The sequence below is a fragment of the Gallus gallus genome, chromosome 5, assembly GCF_016699485.2.
Source record: "Gallus gallus isolate bGalGal1 chromosome 5, bGalGal1.mat.broiler.GRCg7b, whole genome shotgun sequence".
Classification (NCBI taxonomy): domain Eukaryota; kingdom Metazoa; phylum Chordata; class Aves; order Galliformes; family Phasianidae; genus Gallus; species Gallus gallus.
This window is the reverse complement of record NC_052536.1, coordinates 27,136,987-27,152,507: the sequence shown is the minus strand read 5'-3', so window position 1 is coordinate 27,152,507 and position 15,521 is coordinate 27,136,987. Positions and strand designations below refer to the sequence as shown.

The following is a 15,521-nucleotide window of genomic DNA, read 5'->3' as shown; positions in this document are numbered from 1 at the left end:
CTCTCCGGCAGCAGTGTAGAGGATGTTCTTTACATCCTGTCCCGTCCGTACTGGCCCCAGAGCCACGGCACGGGCTATCTCATGTTTGATCTGCTCAAAAGCCTGCTGCTGTTCAGGACCCCATGTAAAATCATTCTTCTTCCGCGTCACTTGATACAGGGGGCTTACAATAAGGCTATAGTTTGGAACATGCATCCTCCAAAAGCCCACTACACCCAGAAAAGATTGTGTCTCTTTCTTATTAATGGGTGGAGACATGGCAGTGATTTTGTCAATCACATCTGCTGGGATGTGACGGCGCCCATCTTGCCACTTTATACCTAGGAACTGAATCTCCTGGGCAGGTCCTTTCACTTTGCTTCGCTTAATAGCAAAACCAGCTTGCAGAAGAATTTGGATTATTTGCTCTCCTTTCTTAAAAACATCTTCTGCTGTATCGCCCCACACAACAATATCATCAATGTATTGCAGATGCTCAGGAGCACTGCCCTGTTCCAATACAGTTTGGATTAATCCGTGGCAAATGGTTGGGCTGTGTTTCCACCCCTGGGGCAAACGGTTCCAAGTATACTGAATGCCCCTCCAGGTGAAGGCGAACTGTGGCCTGCACTCTCTGGCCAGAGGAATGGAAAAGAAGGCATTAGCGATGTCAATGGTGGCATACCACTTGGCTGCTTTTGACTCCAATTCATATTGGAGTTCTAGCATGTCCGGCACAGCAGCACTCAGCGGGGGTGTGACTTCATTCAGGCCACGGTAGTCTACCGTCAGCCTCCATTCTCCACTGGCTTTACGCACTGGCCATATGGGGCTGTTAAAAGGTGAATGGGTTCTGCTGATCACTCCTTGACTTTCTAGTTGACGAATCAACTTATGAATAGGGAGCAAGGAATCCCTGTTGGTTCGATACTGCCGTCTATGCACTGCTTTTGTGGCAATTGGTACCTGCTGCTCTTTTACTTGCAGCAACCCCACAGCAGACGGATCTTCTGACAGGCCAGGCAAAACCGATAGCTGCTTAATGTTGTCTGTATCTACAGCAGCTATTCCAAAGGCCCATCGATACCCCTTAGGATCCTTGAAATGCCCCCTTCTGAGGTAATCAATACCCAGTATGCATGGAGCCCCTGGGCCAGTCACAATAGGATGCTTTTGCCAGTCTTTACCAGTGAGGCTTATTTTGGCCTCCAACACAGTCAGTTCTTGAGAACCCCCAGTCACTCCAGAAATATGGACTGATTCTGTCCCTTCATGATTCGAGGGCATTAGAGTGCACTGTGCACCGGTATCCACCAATGCCTTATATTTCTGTGGTTCTGATGTGCCAGGCCATCGGATCCACACAGTCCAATAAACTCTGTTATCCCTCTCCCTCCCCTGACTGAGGGCAGGGCCCCTCTATTCATTACCTGTGGTAACTGGAGCAACTACACTGGTGGTTGGTCTGTTCTGTAATTCTCTCACTCGTGCTCGCAGTACGGGAGTATCTTGATCGTGCCACTTCCTCATATCTTCTCCATGGTCACGGAGATAACGCCACAAGGCAATACGCGAAGCCGTCCTGTTGTTGTTTCTCACTCGAGCAGGAAAGCGTTTGCCTTCGGTAGCTGAAATTTTTGATGTTACAGGTGGGGAGGGGGATCCATCTTCTTTAATTAATTGGATTTTCATTAGTTTGATAAGCTCTTTCATTAGGCCCCTTTGCTTATCTTGATCGTCGTCAAACGTTTCCGATACTATTACGGGTTCTACAGGTTCATCACGATTAATCAATAGGGACATCTGCTCTTCTACATCACCCAGTCTGTTTGCTAACTCTGTGACGGCTGAAATGGAAACGTGGGTTGGGGGTAGATGCTGCTCATAGTTTTGGAGTGTAAGAATCAATTCGAAGACTAGGGGTCTTCTCTGTTGGTCCTCGTATCTGTGGAATGTGGCTAATAGTGTGGGGGCGTATCTGTCTGGTGCTGCTCTCGTAAGTTTTTGCCATATTTCAGGTGTTGTCCTCACTCTCTCCGGATCATGGTTTTGGCGTGGATCATTAGGAACAAAATTAGACTCATATAGCATTTCCACCAGGGCTATTTCCCTCAAATACTGGATACCTCTCTCAATTGTATTCCACGTTTTCTTTGCAGGCTGCAGAAGTTCTTTGTAGGGATACCTTTCCTTCACAGCTATTAGTATTCGGTCCCAGAGGGTTGCAGCTTCATCCAAACATCTACTAATTGCTCTGTCGATGGATTTGTCTCCGGCAATGTCTCCTAATTGGCGTGCTTCATTACCATCTAGAGACAAGCTACTGGCCCCACTATCCCAACAACGAAGCAACCAGGTGACAACAGTTTCATTCGGGCGTCGTTCAAATTCCTTTCTTGAGCTTAGGATCTCAGACATCTTGAGAGGTCGACGAACAGTAATAGAGATCTCCTCTTCATCGCTGTCCTCTTCGTGCCTCTTAGTTTTTGCTTTTGCTTTTCTTGGTTCTGAGGAAGTCCCTTCACCTGGATCTTCCTCTACCACCTCCTCTTCCACTTCCTCTCCTTCTTCTTCTTCTTCCTTTTTTCGCTCTAGACGCGAGGACACCCGCTTCCATTTCTTGCCTTCTACAGGGGCTACTGACACCGTTGCTGGTGCTGGTGTGACCTTCATAGATTAGATTATAGCCTGGGCAGTCCGCCAAACTCCAGACACTGTACCGAGTGGTTCCCGTTTGTTTTTTGTTTTTTTTTTCTCCTTCTCTTCATTCCCCCTTACGGAGAACTTAAGTTCTAGGAGAACTTATTTTACTAACTATGATGTTGAGATGCAAGATGACACGATACACTACAATCTAATTAGGAGTAAGTATAATAAACCAAATGGAATGAGGGAGAGAGAGCGAAAGAGCGATAGAGAGGGAGAGAGAGAGAGAGTGAGAGAGTTTCCGAAACCGAAAGCCTTACTTGATGAAGGCGCCCGGCTTGGAAAGCACACCCACTCCTCTCCCGGCAGCAAGCGAAAGTGAAGAAGCACCGCGCGCAACCAGATGACGTATCTTCCGTGATGTGTCTTCCTTCTCTGACCGTGAGGTCCTCTGGGATACGTAGTTCTTCTCTTTTGTCCATGATGTTATGATGTGGAATACCAATAGCGAAGTTACAAAACCATGACATTCCACCCCTTATTCTACATCATTATATCATGCTTAATACATATACATAGAACTACTGCCCGCATTCTCCACCAAAATTGTCACGGAGTTACCTAGATAGATCTGTGCCCGTGACAGGGGGCCGGTAGGCTTGTGGGCCCCCCTCCCCCTTCACTTCCCGAGAAAAACGAAGCGGTGGCAACAATCTAAGAAGGAGAACTTATTTTACTAACTATGATGTTGAGATGCAAGATGACACGATACACTACAATCTAATTAGGAGTAAGTATAATAAACCAAATGGAATGAGGGAGAGAGAGCGAAAGAGCGATAGAGAGGGAGAGAGAGAGAGAGTGAGAGAGTTTCCGAAACCGAAAGCCTTACTTGATGAAGGCGCCCGGCTTGGAAAGCACACCCACTCCTCTCCCGGCAGCAAGCGAAAGTGAAGAAGCACCGCGCGCAACCAGATGACGTATCTTCCGTGATGTGTCTTCCTTCTCTGACCGTGAGGTCCTCTGGGATACGTAGTTCTTCTCTTTTGTCCATGATGTTATGATGTGGAATACCAATAGCGAAGTTACAAAACCATGACACACATCTGCTATGCCTTTTTTTTGCTGCTCTGTACCATACAAAGGATGGGATAATCAGGCCCCTGAGCCTATTATTTTTTCCATCACCTCCAAGGGAAAGCCAGAACCAGCTGCCCACCACAAAATGGAATGACCTACTGAAGCTGTCATCAGCTTTGACTCCTACAGACTGTGCTTGCTCCTGTGTCTAGCACCGCTCCACTTGTCAGGCCGCAAAAAGAGCAAGGAAGACAGTTATGCCAAGGACTTGCTAATTATAGAAAATGAAGACGTTCCTGCAGGAAAGGCACCAGAGTCAGTGCTGAGATAAGGCGCACAGCTGCTGACGCTGCCGTGGTGCTGAGCAGCAGGCGGGAGCCTGACACGCTGCACCATCCTGCATGCAGCCCTGCTCTGCAGCGTACAGCCCATCCGGCCCCAGGAGCCTGGCTGCCAGGCAGGCAGTTATTGCTCACATGTAGTCCATTTGCTGCACTTCTGCATTATTCAGAGCTCTGCCCACCTCCAGCGGTGTCAGCTAGCAGGACACATCTGTGAAAAGCTGCCATATCACACATTTTCCCTCTACAACCCCACTACAGAAAGAGAAAAGTACTATGAGCTATCAAAAGTAACCACAGTCAACCCAAAAATACTTTGGACATCTTAAAGAAGTACTTCTGATATCTTAGATGCAGACAGCTGGGTGCTTATTTACTCCTGAAGAGTCAGTACATTGTTCCTGGCATATTCTTCCTCACCAGCACTGTAGTCCAGTTATCTTTACTAAAGGAGGAAGAGATAGAAGCACGAAGCCAACACGATCAAGCAGATGAGGTAAAGGAGAGACTAATTCAGAAGGGAAGACAGGTACAGCAAAGATAACAGGAGCAGAATTTCTGCATTAAATATTGATGGCTTTATTACAGTAGGATAAAAGCTGAGCAGCACGGTGCTCAGGTGGTGGTTTTTATGAGGGTACAACCTGGTTGGCTTGCTTATCTCATGGAAAGAAACACAGAGGCACAAAAGATAATTCCTAGCACATTTCACTTTAACAACATGCCTTTACATGGAGCACTAAAGAGATACAGCAGTAGGCAAACCACTTGGACATGCTCAACACACCAGAGCTGCAAAGGCAGCCACCCCTGGAAGCTCTGTTTGGTGAGATGAACAATAAAGAGACAAAAACAAACAAACAGGCAAAAGAACACTAAACTCTAAGAGCTGGAGGAAATCTTCCACAGCCTAACAGAGAAACCAGGAGATCAGAGCCACAGCTCTTATTTATGTGGGATGCAGCGCCAAGCCCCAGGCTCCTTGAATAACCAGAAGAGCTCAACACCACCAGCTGGGAGGAGCTGGCGAGGGGAAAGGATAGCCATTGCTCCCAGTTAGCTGGTGTGTGCATCTACTCCTGAGAGCGGCATAGTCCACTCAAAAGGTCCAACTCTGGGAGCACCAGTGCCTGCTCAGCAGCAGGGCTGGCTCCAGGTGAAAAGCTAGCAGCACTAAATGCTGGCATCCAGGCATGGGCCTGAGGGGCCTCATCTGTCAGCGGTCCATCTGCCAGGACAGCTGTAAGCGTGTACCAGTCCAGATTCCTCCCAGCTTTAAATCTGCTGTTTTCACTGAAGCTAAACAGAGGGTGAACTTGGTTCACAGTGCTCGCAACAGCTAGAGCAGCAAGTTCTTTTACCGTCATCGTTTATTCTGACATGAGGTAAATAAGAAACAAGCCACACTGCTAGCAACAGACAGGTCTCCTTTTATTTGAAAAAGCTGCCCTCTTTCACCAAGGTCAGCTGCTTCTATTTAGCCACAACAGAAATGTGCTGGAGGACCTCTTGTCAGGGATACTCTAGATTCTGCCTCCTTATCTCCTTTAGAAAAGGATAAGCTCATATTTTACTTGAAAACTTTGCTTGCACTCTGATCTGTTAAAAGTTAGAGGGGCATTGAAGTGATGCTGTAATTAATGCTCTCACTGCAGATTTAAAACAAAACAAACAAAAACACACACAAAAAATCCCAACCCATACCTGTACTGAGTGATGTCAAGTCTGCCAAGCCTTGCCCCAGCATCTGTTCTCAGCCCTAAGACAGCACTATTCAAACTGTGGCTACTCCTCCTTTGTCTAAGTGGGGAAAAAAAAACCATGATCTGTGCTCTGCAATCCCACATGTAAAATGCACATCTATTAGCCACTCATCCAAAGGTGCTTCTTGCTGTACTGCATGACTCGGGAGGAGGCAAAAGTCACTCAACACACAGTAAGCTTGTTTTTATCTTGGATCAGTTCTGGTCGGATTGTTTTTAAATCCAGAACTTGGCCGTGTTGTTTGGCACAATGAATTTCCCTGTGTTTGCTCTGAACTCTGCACATCACTACCCTCCCTGATACCTCCAGAGCTGCCCCTCTGAGGGCCTCCGACCTTAGGAACCTATCAGGCCCATAGGGACTTCTCTGCTAGACCAGAGCATGCACCAACTTGGAAAAGCCACTCTCTAGTCCATGCTTCTCTTTTGAGCCGGGGTCCCAGGCCCCCTTGTTAATGCTGTTACATTAGTTCACATAAATGGCTCCTTTGATAGGCAAGAAGTCACAGTCCCTGACACAGCACATCATTTGTCCTTCTTCATGCATAGATGGATGGCATGTCCACTCGACACCTGCCAACAAGGCAATCTGGGAAGGTAAAGGTCAGCTCAGGGCTTCTCTTCTTCCCAAGATGGTGTCACTGTCTCACATTTCTGCAGAATGACTTCACAAACACTCCAGGAACAGTCCCCTGACACCTTACACTAATCCCTGCAGGGCACACCACCTAGACCTCATGGCAGGACTAACGCAAACGCTCAGAGCAGGTACCTGTGTAAATGCCTGCAGTTAAATCAGAAACCTCTACTGTTAAAAACTCTTAACATGAAAATTTCACAGCAATAAATAAATATAACAGCCTTTCACCACTGGTAACATAATGGGGGAAAGCCATTGGAGTGGTTTGGGGGTTTTTTGTTTGCTTAGGGTTTTGTTTTTTTTTGTTTGTTTGTTTTTTTACTGGGACCATATGCAAAACTGCCAATATCAGTGACCAAATCAGGGCTTACAAGGAACATATTGCCTGCAGCAAGTAAGAGTTCAGATGGACAGGTGAGATAACTAGCCATCAGAAACAAAATTGCCCTTCTCCTTCCCTTTCAGGAAGTCATTAAATGAGGCCACAGAGCAATGTTCGAGCTTCTCCTCTGACTGTTTCTTGCAAGGCCATTATCTCCTCTCGAAGACAGCTGCCACTGCTTGTCCTTAATCTGGATTAAAATAGGAATGAGGAACTTCCAATTTATGTGAAAGTGTGGCAAGAGAAAGTCAGAAGGAGCTCATCCTCTGATGGAAACAGACTGAAGAAGAGTTTGGAGGACTCATTAGAAGTTAAATCTCAAGAGAGTTGAAATGGGAAGGAACAGTGTCCTGAGAGAAGGAAACTATCAGATTCATACAGCAAATCCTCATTTCCTAAATTCCCACTGCTTAGTCTTAATTTGCTGAGAGCTGTTCTACTTCAAGTCCAGAGCATTAGGATCAGTGCAGAGTATATGAGAGCTGCTGGACAAGAGTTCAGACTAGATTATCACAATCATTTCATCATGACCTAGGTCGTTAATTTGTGTCACTACAGATGACACAGATAAACCAAGAGCTCCAGATTCCCATACACCTCCATACCATATGACCAAAATTCAATTTAGGAAAATGAACACCCAAAATTGCAGTTACTGTTGACAGCCTAGGGGGAAGAGGGACTGTACCAGTCTGCTTCGTGATAGCTGGGGAGAGGTCAGTGAATTTGCATAAATTCACTGTGGTTTTCAGTGACACGAAATTACAAGCTTAGTTCTCTGCAGAGAGCACAGGCCAGCAGTTCAGGGAATCAGTTTTATTCCCGCCTTTGCCTCTGTGGGATAATCCAGAGGGAAGAGAAGTGACTTTCTGTGCGTTGCTCCCCCAGCTACAAAATGGGAATAACAACCCTTGATCTCCTTTGCAAAGTGCCTTTAGATCTACTGAGGAAGCACCATGCAAAAGAGCTAAGTGTTGTTAATAGCATTCTCCTCAAAATGCCACAACCATGACTGCGTAGGTGATCAGATTAACAAATTAAGTTGACAGTTTCTTCAAGCACCAAGTGGCAAAAAGGAAGGATAATTAATTGCGCCCAACCTCAGTATGACATCCTTCACACAGAAAACTGCCATTCACCTTTCCCTACTATTATTTCCACCAGATCCACGGGGGGAAGCTAACATCCACCACGTCAAGGCTATGAGCAAAAGGCGATGGCCTAGCCCTGAGTCCAAGCATGGCTGGACAGGAGAGGGAAAGGAAGCAAAGAAACGACTACTGACCTTCCCAACAAACACGGTAGCACAGCATGGAGAACAGAAGGCAGCAGCAGCACACAGTGGCTGCTTGGGGCAGTTATTAGCCACCATCCCTAGGACACAGTACTAACCTGAAACAGGTCTGTCTCTAGCACAGCTCTGGCCCTCAGGTACATACGCACAAACATATCCCATGAATGCCCCTGCTACCAAATGCCTCCAGATAGGAGAAATGGCGTGTGGTTTTCCATTGCCTTGTGCTTTGGGAGAGCTTTGGAGGACCACCAAGCTGACAGTGCACTCGGAGGCAGCCCAAGGCTTTCTCTGGGAGGAAGCAGGCAAGGAAAGGAGATGTATAAACTTTCAACTTCATCTCCAAATCATATTTCACTGGCTATCAGGATGTCCAGAATGCATTTATCTCTAGCACTATCTGCCTTTCGTTACTGTGAGTTCTGCCTATCACACATAGGTAAATGATTGTACCAAAGACCAGCCGTGCTGACTTTGCAGATTGACTTCACAAGACATTTAATACCAGTTTAACACCACAGTATCTCCCGCACCCCTTGAGCCACAGGCAGCACTCAGAGAAAAAGGTCTCAGGGCAGATGGCTACATTTCCACTAGACTACAGATCCCACACCTAATGAAGCAACCAGTAACACGGGCAAGCAACAAAGTAGATCTCTCAGCCTATACCTTAACTGCAGCAAATGACATGGCCACAGCAGAATTTGCCTTCCAGCTGGCATATTAATTAGCCCCTGGTAACTTGCACATTTTCTGAAAATTTCTGAAGCAAGACATAGACAATTTTTCACATGAATTTAAACAGTTTTAAACAGAGGAACCAATTCAAAGCAATATAACTTAATTTTAATTTTCTTTCCTTACTTGCTTGGAGTTCCCTTTGTTATGCAGAAAGAAAATCCTTTAAAATCCAATTCACTTTTTGCTGCTGGCTCTTAAATCTCTTAATGATTTCTGTATTGCTTGGACATGATAAAGCAGCATGGTCAATAACCTTTCTACATTTTCACACGTCCAAGAACCCAACTTATTTCCATGCACTATTATTTAATAGAAAAAATGTTTGATCATCTTATAAAAAAATCTAAGTTTGGGGCTTGCTTCCTCAAGAGCCTCCTTTTAGTCAACAAGTGAGCTAAGAGTCTCCTCCAGCTGTGTAGGTCATATCTGAGCCTCACTGGAACAGGAGTTCAGAAATCACAAGTGTAATGGAAAAGCAGCAGCAGAATCAAGCGTTCAAAACCTGATCAATTCTCTTCTCGCCAGATGACAGAATTCAATATCATATGGTATGATTTATAGCTATCCAACACCCATACACATTCATACGCACACATTGCATGTTTCAGTAACGATGGCATTGTTCTGAGTCTCCTCATCTCAGCACACTTTATCTGTGCTCCCACCCAAACGTAAGTAAGGAAACTTTGACCTTGTTAATCTAGAAAGAATCACAGAGGCAGAAAGCAAGAGCCGGCGGCAGGATCCAATTCCCTCTTATCTGTAATTCATACAGCTACAGCTACTTTTTTCAGTCCCACGTACCTCAGGGAAAGCCTCTTAAAGACAAGTCCAATAATAGTTAACTTTACCTGATAGACTTAAGGGAAGACCCCTTCTCCATTTCATTCTAAGGGAGAACGCTCACTGTAGCCACCACTTGCCCTCAGGATTTGGTAAGTGGTGGTCCTCCAAAAGTTTGATCTCAAAGATGCTGTGTAATCCAGTGTCCCTCAGATTAATTTAGGCATTGCTACACTTAAGGAGGATGACCTAAAATCCACTTACAGATAGCCTGCTACTGCAGAATGCAATCTGAGGGTTCTTATTTCCCATCAGAGAATGAGCTAAGTGTAAACTGCAGCTTTTGCCCTCTTCTGGCATACCCCAATGAGCATTTCTTTGTGTCAGCAGACATGCAGAGTCACAGTAAAACTAAACACTATCTTACATGCTTGCATGAGGCTGCCAATTCACGTGCTTCTTTCTTGAACCAAAAAGCTTTGACAAGTGACTTCCATGAGGAAAAGGACAAGGTTCAAGTTTCATCTTTCCTAAATACGAGTTTGACCAGCAGGCTGAAGTGGGAAGCACAAATCTTTCATTGCCTTCTGGCCACTCGTCCTTAGCACTGTATACTGAACACTGTTTCCCTCTTGTTTCTTCTCTTCTACCCAGGGTTTTGTGGACCCCCAGTTTCCCCATCAGCACATAGGGACACCTCGTGGCAGATTCCCCTCAGTGGCAAGACATTTAAGAGGCAGGCTCTAAATCATCCAGCCAAGCAGAACTCTAGCTGTTTGGTGACCCAGTGTCTTCATACAGCCTTGTACTGCACAGTGCAGTCACCGGACACTTGAACATTGCCCTGTGGACCTGCAAAATTGCCCCATACACCCCATACACCTGTCCTCCTAAACTAGGGATGACCCAAACTAGACAGTGCTTGCTGGAAAAGTAGTACTGTAGCTGCCTGCACATCAGCAAAGAACTGGCAATGTACAGCACCCGACTTGCTGAGCTTAAGTCCAAGGAGTGATTACCAAAAATACCCTCATTTGTTTCCAGACCAGAAGTCCATTCCCGGAAGACCTAGACAGTTAAAATGAAGCCCAGGAATGAATAAAGGCAGCTTGCTGGCCTACACGGTTAGGCTGACAAGACTCATCTCCCTGTTTATTAGTTTGATTTAATCACAGAATCATAGAATGGTCTGGGTTGAAAAGGACCATAATGATCATCTAGTTTCAACCCCCCCACTGTGGGCAGGGTTGCCAACCACGTAGAAGTTATATTAATCTTAACTTCAAAATAAATTTCTCCCCATTAGCCCCACAACCCTGTGCCACAAGGCACAGGGGGGCTTCCCTGTGGATTGTAAACTGTTCCCAGCAGCCTTCTGACACAGAAGTGAAAGGCACATTATGTGTTAGATAAGGACATTGTTTTGACCACACAACGGTCCAACCTGTGCTCTGGGGCATCTTCTCTGGGCCACAAATTAAGCACCCAGAGCACATCTGTTTTCTGGACTACCTTCCTCATCATTAGTCTGTTCTACAGGGATGTATGTGGTCCTGCTGAATTTAATTTGTCTTAATGCAAGGGAGCGACTATGTGGGTATGTTCGGACTTTTCTAAGACAAACAGAAGTTTCCTACCAGAAGGAAAGTAAATGGAGCACTTGGGCTTATTCTCTGGTACCCCAAATTTACTAGCCTCTTACTGATGGATCTTAAAGCCCTTTTTCTTCAAGATCTTGGTGAAGCATGGTAGTACATATTACACTGTAGGTAGTCTCACAGAAGACTGCATCCACACAGTTGTCATTCTTCCTTGCTTTCTCTGGAGAAATTAGCTCGAGGGACAATTTAGGAGACTAACTTGCCTGACCCATCTCCCTGAAAAGGCCAGATTCACAGCTGATCCTTCCCCTTCTCTGCTTGTGGTTGAATCCAGCCAACCAGGGACTTCTGTTCTTTTAATAGGGAAGAACATGTGCTTACAATCAAGCACGAGGACCGCGTACATTAGCTGGATTAAGTGGTTTAGCAGACTAAGGCAGAAGGTGCTTCTGAATCAGAGCATCCCTATTCCATAGCATTTAACACATTAACATCCTTTCAGATACTGTATAGGGAGACTTGGTACAAAGATTTCTTTTCTCTGATGCCAGTTGCAAGTCTGTACAACTCTTCTTTTGATGGCTCAAGTGATTAGGCGTTAACAAGAGGAACCTAGGCACTTAACACTAGGGAGTTTTAGCACCAGGTTCACACCCCCTCCCTCTCCCCGCTCAGCTAAGGGATTTTTCTCATTCCCCACTAATGTTAACAGCAGGTACTTAAAGCAATTAGACATTATCGCCTTTCTGGTCTTTATTACTTCCTAGCTTAGTATCAGCTACTTTGTACGCAATAAAAGAGCTGAATTAACAGGACTGGTGCAGACTATTTTGCTTCCTTTCTTAATTCTGTATGAAAACACTGGGTCATAGAGCCACATGGACAGGCTGTGAGCTGCAGTGCTTTAGTCCATTACTGCCAATTGCCATGGTATTTTATGAGGAGAAAAAACCACAGGTAGCAAAAAAAACAGACATAGGGAGATCATAGAGAAGGTGACATGGGGAATATGGGTAGACCAAGGGGACATAAATGCTGTAAGGGTTGCACAAGTCTAGCAGAACAGCTTGCAGCTGCAGCTATGCTTTGAATTAGCTGCCACACAGACCTGCAAGTTGCGCAGGAAGCCTAAGGACACAGGTATGATGTATTGTTCATTTGAAAATAAAGCCCCATACCTACTGAGCATCTCTTGATTGCATGGGAATAACTGTTGTAAAATTTTTATGTGAGGACATCAAGAAATTTGTCTACCCTCTATGTTTTTTTTCAAAAGGAGGCTTTCCCATATTTGCCCAGCCAGTTAAAAGCTCGCCCTTTTTCTCCTCTCTCTACCTCAACTCACCATTATCCCATAACTTGAGTATAGGATCTCATAAAATGAAATATTTTCCTCCTGTCCCCTGCAGTATTTCTAAGCCTCACTTTGTTATTCCCAAGAGGGAAGGCACAAAAAGACTTTTGAGATCTTAAATCCTGCTGTCGGTTCTTGCCTGAAAGAGGTAAGTAGGGAAACTGAAGAAAAGATGAAGAAAGGAGCCTGTCCCTTGTCAGCATTCACCTGTAACGGAGGCAAAATGTGGGGTTAAACACCAAAACTAGACTGAGGAACAAGAACGAATAGGGTACTTACACAGTTTCATCATTCTTGAACTCCAGCTCCCCGTAAGCGTCTTCAAAGTCTTCTCCACCTCCTTTTGCTGTTCCTTCTACTGTCCTAAATGGCACTATGACTGTACCCCGAGCACCTGATGTCCTTAGGACTTTGACTTCCATCACACCAATGCTCTCACTGACATGTATAACATCACACTCAAACGTGAAGATGCCAGCATGGTCATCATCCAAGATAGTCACTGTGGCCACACAAGGAGAAGCCAGTATGGCCTTTGGGTATGGGGAGTTACCGAGCTCTGGAGGTTCCTCATTGTCCACCACACGGAGGTTACTGAGACGCACAAAGAAATGTTCATCCTCCTCAAAGATGTCATCGTCAATAATTCCCACCGCAAAGTCCTTCTGGGTCTCCCCTGATTTCAAGACAACAGTCCCCTCTGTGAACTCATAGTCAGCACCAGCATTGGCAGAGCCATCCTCAGTTTTATAGTCCACATAGATGGTCTTGGACACATCCCCTCCTTTCCGCACCACCGTCAGGAGAACGGCACCACAGTTCTCGAGACACTGATAGGAACATGGGTCAAAATAAATTTTGGAGATGAATTCCTCAGGCTCATCCGGCCTCACTTCGTGCAAGCTGGTGCTCTTCTTGGCTTGCTCAGCTGCATGCTTCTTCAGGATATTGCCAGCCCCTGTCATCATTCTGGTAGCCTGAATGCGATAAAAGGCTCTGCTCTTCTGCTGATGTGACAAGGCATAGTAGTTAGCCATTTCTACCAGCTGGTCCAAATCCTTTTCTGGGTGTTTCTGCTTCAGATCCTTAAGGATCCGGATCATCTCTTTGCGAGATTCATCTACCTCTTTCCCCTCCACAGTCACTAAGTTTCCATCCAGAAAGTGGGAGTTCATCATCTTGCCATCCATCTCAATTCCCTTAGGGTGATCACCTTCTGATTCTATGATAATGCCCCTGTGCTTGTCAGTACGGTACTTTTTGTGCATATACTTATAGAAAAGCAGGCGCCTGTCTGCTATCCAAGCCAGAAGAACACAAAGTGGAAAGAAAAAAAGCGTGAGCAGACCTTCCCAAACCTGAACCACACCTGGAGAGAAGACAGCAAGGATCATGTACAACCAGATGTAAGCAAAGATGCTCCAAGCAGCTGTGACAAAGAAAACTCTCAGGTGTTTTATCTTTCTGGTTTCCCCATCAGGGATCACGTAGACACAGATGGCAATGATGATAAACATATTGAAGGCAGCACTGCCAACAATTGTAGACGGCCCCAGGTCTCCAGCTACGAATCCATGCCCACACACTTCTATCAAAGACAGAAGGATCTCAGGAGCAGAGGAGCCCAGAGCCATGAGAGTCAAGTTGGAAACAGTTTCATTCCAAATCCGAATGGTTGTTGTTGTGGTCTCTCCATTGGGTTTCTTAATCGTGATTTCTTTCTCTTGCGATGTAATGACCTCTATAGATGCCATGAAACGATCTGCAATGATGGAGACTCCAAGGAACATGTAGATCAGTGCTACAAAGTATACAATAACACGGGCAATTTTGTCCCCAAGGGATGGATTTTCTGGGTACCATATTGGCAGGATAACACCTTCCTTGCAGTCAAAAGATCCTGAACACGAGCTGTTTTGTACTGAACTGGTTGAGTCTCCCGTCAGGCCAGCATCCACCTGCAAACCATGCAAAAACAGCACAAAAGTAACCAGCCCAAAATGGAGGAAGGCTGAGGTGAGAGGCTGCAAGCTTAACCACGCCATACACAAGATGCAACTTCCACTGTGTAGATCCAAAAAGGCCGAGAACCTGAAACAAACAAAACAGAGAGGGGGGAGGGAAGCATGAGAGAAAAGGAAGATGTAACATTTATCCAAATGCACTTGAGTATCTCACCATGGAAGAGTACTGGTAGAGATGCAAAGGTTGTCTCTCTGTCACTTTGAAGAAGACATTTAGCAGGGACTATAGCAAACTGCAGCATTTACATGCCCAGCAGATGAAGATGAAATGCTAGAAAACTAGCTCAGAGGAAAACTATGCAACAGCCCACAACTGACCTGCAGCGTATGCCATAGGAACACTGCTAGCTCAGCTGTCATTCTCCTAATGATGCCACCATGTTCCCCCGAAAGCTGTGCTTCAGCTCAACACAAGAAACCTAATCTGAAGGCAACCCTGTCTCACTTCCAAGGAGATAAGACAAGTCAAGGAATCACTACAACAAAAGGAGAATAATTTATGGCCCAGCAAGCAATCTCCAAATTAAGTCCATTTGTGGGGCATAATTCAGTTATGGAGTACCTTAGTGGCCAAACATCCCCCTGGCCAGAACATCCTGACAGGCTGCGCAATGTCCAGAGTGGTCCCGGGACTCCCCTAAGCTTCAGAGACACAGGGGCCCCACATCAGGAGGTATAGATGTCAGCAGGAAAATAGGGCAGAAGACTTCTGTGCTTGGCAAGGCTCTAAAGGCCGTTTTTCACTATCTTTGCCACTGTGATCTGGAGGGTCACATTTTACATCAGTAATTCTACTTTTAAAAGGGCAAGAAAACCTACAAAAACAGTATTGTTAGAAAGAGACTTAAGATACAGTAAATTGTACCTACAAAGATTCCTTCTGTGTCCCTAAG

The 15,521-nt window shown here is 45.6% G+C and overlaps 1 protein-coding gene across 4 annotated transcripts in view; it reads right to left on the bottom strand.

Moving 5' to 3' along the window:
• Nucleotides 1–14,694, bottom strand: part of SLC8A3 (solute carrier family 8 member A3) — an 87,337-nt gene extending 72,643 nt beyond the window's left edge. For all 4 annotated transcript variants that reach the window (NM_001293097.3, XM_040700650.2, XM_040700649.2 and 1 more), the window contains exon 1: nucleotides 12,884–14,694. In NM_001293097.3, the coding sequence (NP_001280026.1) occupies nucleotides 12,884–14,649 (1,766 nt within the window). In that variant the 5' untranslated portion in view covers nucleotides 14,650–14,694. The remainder of the gene's footprint in view (nucleotides 1–12,883) is intronic.
• Nucleotides 14,695–15,521: the final 827 nt, after the last annotated feature.